The sequence below is a fragment of the Pinus tabuliformis genome, chromosome 6, assembly GCF_031772625.1.
Source record: "Pinus tabuliformis cultivar Carrire ecotype Pingquan chromosome 6, CPIR1, whole genome shotgun sequence".
In the NCBI taxonomy this organism is placed as follows: Eukaryota; Viridiplantae; Streptophyta; class Pinopsida; order Pinales; family Pinaceae; genus Pinus; species Pinus tabuliformis.
The window spans coordinates 1567016982-1567021397 of NC_142292.1; the positions used below are offsets into that span (position 1 = coordinate 1567016982).

General features: G+C 32.0%; 1 protein-coding gene across 1 annotated transcript; it reads left to right on the top strand.

Annotated features, from left to right (window-relative positions):
* The first annotated feature begins 215 nt into the window (after window positions 1-215).
* On the top strand, window positions 216-2483 carry LOC149264749 (uncharacterized). The gene has a single exon (XM_089400636.1). The coding sequence runs from the start codon at window positions 216-218 to the stop codon at window positions 2481-2483; it is 2268 nt and encodes a 755-aa protein (XP_089256762.1).
* The last annotated feature ends 1933 nt before the right edge of the window (window positions 2484-4416 follow it).

Consider the following 4416-nt stretch of genomic DNA (forward strand, 5'->3'; position numbering starts at 1 on the left):
AAGCTGAAGAACAGAATGGAGGACCGTGCAGCAGAGAAACCTGGGACAACAATAAAACGAAGGAAAATAAAATACCACGCAACAAGATAACATTGGACAAAGCAGGAACTAATACATCAGACCGGGACAACGTTGCAACATGAGGCATCTCCAGGTTGCAAAAACGCAGTACGTTGGCAGAAACACCAAAGTTAAGCACACCAATCGAAACGCACATGGTAGTAGACCTGAACGAATCGGTACTCTGGGCAAAAGATTCAAAACTTGGGTCAAACATGCATAAAGAGTTGGGCAGCTTGAAAACATGGATCAGCAACGACATGAAGGGAAATAAGAATATAACCCGCAGCAACGATGCAGTAAACAACGTTAGAACCTCCAAACCGGGCATAAATCCGCTTAGCAGCATCGTTAACTTGCCAAAAAATAGCACGGTGAAGTTTAAGAATGACAATACCGTAGTAAACATGGAGCATAACGTTAATAAAGATGATAAAACTAATAAGGAAGATGAGGATGACAAGGGTAACGTGGAAAACATAGATAATAATCCATATAAGAACATAACAAATCATATTATTAAGGCAGATAATATAAATAATTCAAACAATAAAGTCATAAATATTTCTTCTTATGAGTTGAAAAAAGAAGAAATTGAAGTCTTAAGCAAAGGGCTCAATTTCACCTTAGCCCTGAAACAAATCCCTAACGAAGAAATTATATGTAGCCTGGAGGATGGAATCAAAACGCTCAAAGAAGAGGACAAAGAGCTTGTTAGACAAGAATGTGCGGTTATCCTTAGGAAAGCAAGGCCCCCTAAAAAGAATTTGAACCAAGAGCAACTCAGAGCCCTAAAAAATCTTAGGAATAACAATGACATTGTCATTTTAAAAGCTGACAAAGGAGGAGCCACGGTTGTAATGAATCATGATGATTACATAAGCAAAATGAAGGACCACTTATACAACAGTGGCAGCTACAAGAAGCTTGAAAAGAACCCCATCTCTAAAATTACAAGACTGGTCAAAAAAGCCATAAAAGAAACTAATCTAGATGAAAAACTAAAAAGACTCCTTACTCCTGACAGTGAAATTACCCCTCGCATTTATGGAGCCCCCAAAATTCATAAAGCGGATGTCCCCTTGAGACCTATAGTCAATACTATAGGATCACCCACTTACGAATTAGCAAAATATGTCGCTAGAAAATTAGCTCCGCTGGTTGGCAAGACTAGTTCTTACATAAAAGATTCTAGCCAATATGTGGAATTCATTAAAAATGCCAAGGTAGATCCAGGTGATAAAATCGTTAGTTTTGATGTTGTCCAGTTGTTCACTAAAATTCCCTTAGATGAAGCAATCCAAGTAGTGAAAGAAGTGGCAGACCCACAAACTGCAAAATTAGTTGAAGTCTGTCTGAGATCCACCTTCTTCACATTCCAAGGAGAGATTTTTGAGCAAACTTCAGGAGTGGCTATGGGATCACCCCTTTCACCTATTGTAACCAATCTCTTCATGGAAAAGTTTGAGAAGAAGGCCCTGGACACCTGCCCATTAAAGCCCAGGTTTTGGATCAGGTTCGTGGACGACACTAGTGTGGATTGGCCCCATGGGGAGGATGAACTAAATTTTTTTTTAAACCATCTCAATAGCATTTCTAAGGACATCAAATTTACAATGGAAATTGAAGATAATAATTGCATCCCCTTCCTGGACATCCTCCTCATTAGAAACAAGGATGGTTCTATAGGTCACAAAGTGTTTAGGAAAAAGACCCATACTGATAACTATCTCCATGCAGATTCCCACCACCACCCAGCCCAAAAAATGGGAGTTCTTCAAACCCTCTTCACTAGAGCTTGTAGAATTTCTGATGAGAGCCACATCGACGAAGAAATCACCTACTTAAAAAGAGCATTTTCCAAATTAGGATACAATAATAAAGATATCTTCAAAGCCATTAAAAAAGCCAAAACTGGAAACATAAAAAACAAAACTAACAATCCCCCAGCTGCCCATGCCTACCTTCCATATATTCAGGGCGTAACTGACAAGCTAGCCAAAATTCTCTTAAATAAGAATATCAAAACCTCATTCAAACCCTTGACAACTATTAGACAAAGAATGAAATCAGTCAAAGACAACCCAGAACATCTCCAACAAAAAGGTGTCTACATCATCAGTTGCTCCTGTGGAGATCAATATATCGGGGAAACAGGTAGATTAGTCAGTATCAGGCTAAAAGAGCATAGTGCAGATATCCGAAGGGAAAGAACCCGTTCCTCGGCCTTGGCAGAACATGCAGGTAAGACAAACCACCATATATGCCTTGAAAACACGAAAGTCATTGCAAATGAAAAACACCAGTTCAAGCGTAAAGTTCGGGAGGCTCTTGAGATCATAAAACACCCGCATAACCTCAACAGAGATGGAGGCTTGGAAATTAGTAGGAATTGGACCTCCCTCCTCACCCCCATAGAGTAAAGTTGGCCCTCCTTTTGCCTTCTTTGCTTCTTATCCTCCCTTCTTTAGATCGAATCAGCCCCTCCCCTTAAAACTTTGTTTAATAACCTATCCAGCTTATAGGCCTAATAAACTCTTCATTAATAACTCATTATCCTCTTAAAATCTTACATGAGTTAAATAATTTAAATGAAAAATAGACACAAAATTAAAAATATTAAAATATGTTAATATCAAATCATTATGATAAATCACTGTGTAAACAAGAAATTAATAATAAAAAACTCAAGCTATTAATAAGCATGTATAATAAGAAGTATATTCATGTATAATAAATAAAATTATAAATAAGCTTTAATATACCAAAATTATAAAAATATTAAAAGATTAATGTAATATAAACACCTTCTTACACTATCTAGCTTATAGGCCTAATCAGTAATAACGCTTCATCCTCTTAAAATATTACATGAATTAAATAAATTAAATGAAAAATAGACAAAGATATAAAATATTACAATGAGGTAAAAGCAAATCACTATGATAAATTATTAAGTAAACAAAAAAATTAATAAAAAAACTCAAGCAATTAATAAAAATGTATAATAAGTATATTCATGTATAATTAATAAAGTTATAAAATTAAAATATCAAAATTATAAGAATAGTAATAGATTAAATGAAATATAAACAAAATCATAAAATATTAAAAGACTAAAAGAAATATAAACATAAATAATATTTCAAGTAAATAAAACAAATCTTTATAATAAATTATTTAGAAAATAAAAATTAATAAAGAAACTCAAGCTATTATCATATCTACTTGGTTAAAAAAGAATATTCATGCATAATAAACATGTATGTTTATATTTATTAATTGAAATTCTTATTAATCAAGAAAATAAGTATTTTCATGTATAATAAATAAAAATTAAAAATAACTTTAATTTATTAAAACTATAAAAACATTAACATATTGAAATCATCCTAATCTTTTAATACAATTCCCTTAGAAACCTTCTAACAATTTAAGATATTATCATAATTAACATAAAGTTGCAAATAATTAAAACAAAATCATCATTTATAAATAAAAAACTTATTACAAAAACTATTCACTTAAAAGAAAAATTAATATTAATATATAACTATAATAATTATCCATAAATAATAAATAATAAATGAAATTAAAAAGAACCTAATAGAATATATATTAGATAGATAAAAATAATCTTGTTCATTCAAGCATGAAACTGGTCGGCTCTCATTCTTGACAATTCAGCCTCAACCCTATTTATCAACACATTTATCTCTCTCCTTTGTAAATCAAGTCCTCATGATGAGTCTTGGTCTAGACTCGAAACGTCGACAAAGAAAGAATGAAAACTGTGGATTATCCGAGTTCAGATTATAAAAAATATTTAATATTTGGTAATTTATATATATTTTTTGGAATTCAATTTTAAAATTAATCATTGATCCTAATTAATATCTAATATTTAATAGGTTCAACTTTTATAGATATTCAATCCTTCACCTTCTTTAATATATAATTTATAAATAATAAATATAATAAATGATCAAAGTGATTTAATAATTAATACTTTTACACCATTGTTATTTTTTGGTATAAGAAAAATATATTTACACTACATATTTATAAAATTATAAACAATTAAAATTGTGGAATGGAAGTCGAGTTCGGCCAATCTAGTCATGCTAGCCACCACAATCAAAACCTAATATAGGGGAAGTTAGGTAACATCAAAAATATATAAGAGATCATTCAAGTGGACTTTTCTTCATTCCAATGTGTTATTTTTAGGTGCAAGTGATGGGACACCTTTGATCAGAATAATGCAAAGGAAGATCGTGATGATGGGATGATATTCTATCAAATCTAGAAAGATGTGGCATGAAGTTATGGAGCCTTATGTTTTCCCCAAAAACT

What these genes read in the sequence shown, in the direction of transcription:
- LOC149264749 (XM_089400636.1), top strand. Translation starts at nt 216, where the DNA reads ATGGTAGTAGACCTGAACGAATCGGTACTCTGGGCAAAAGATTCAAAA.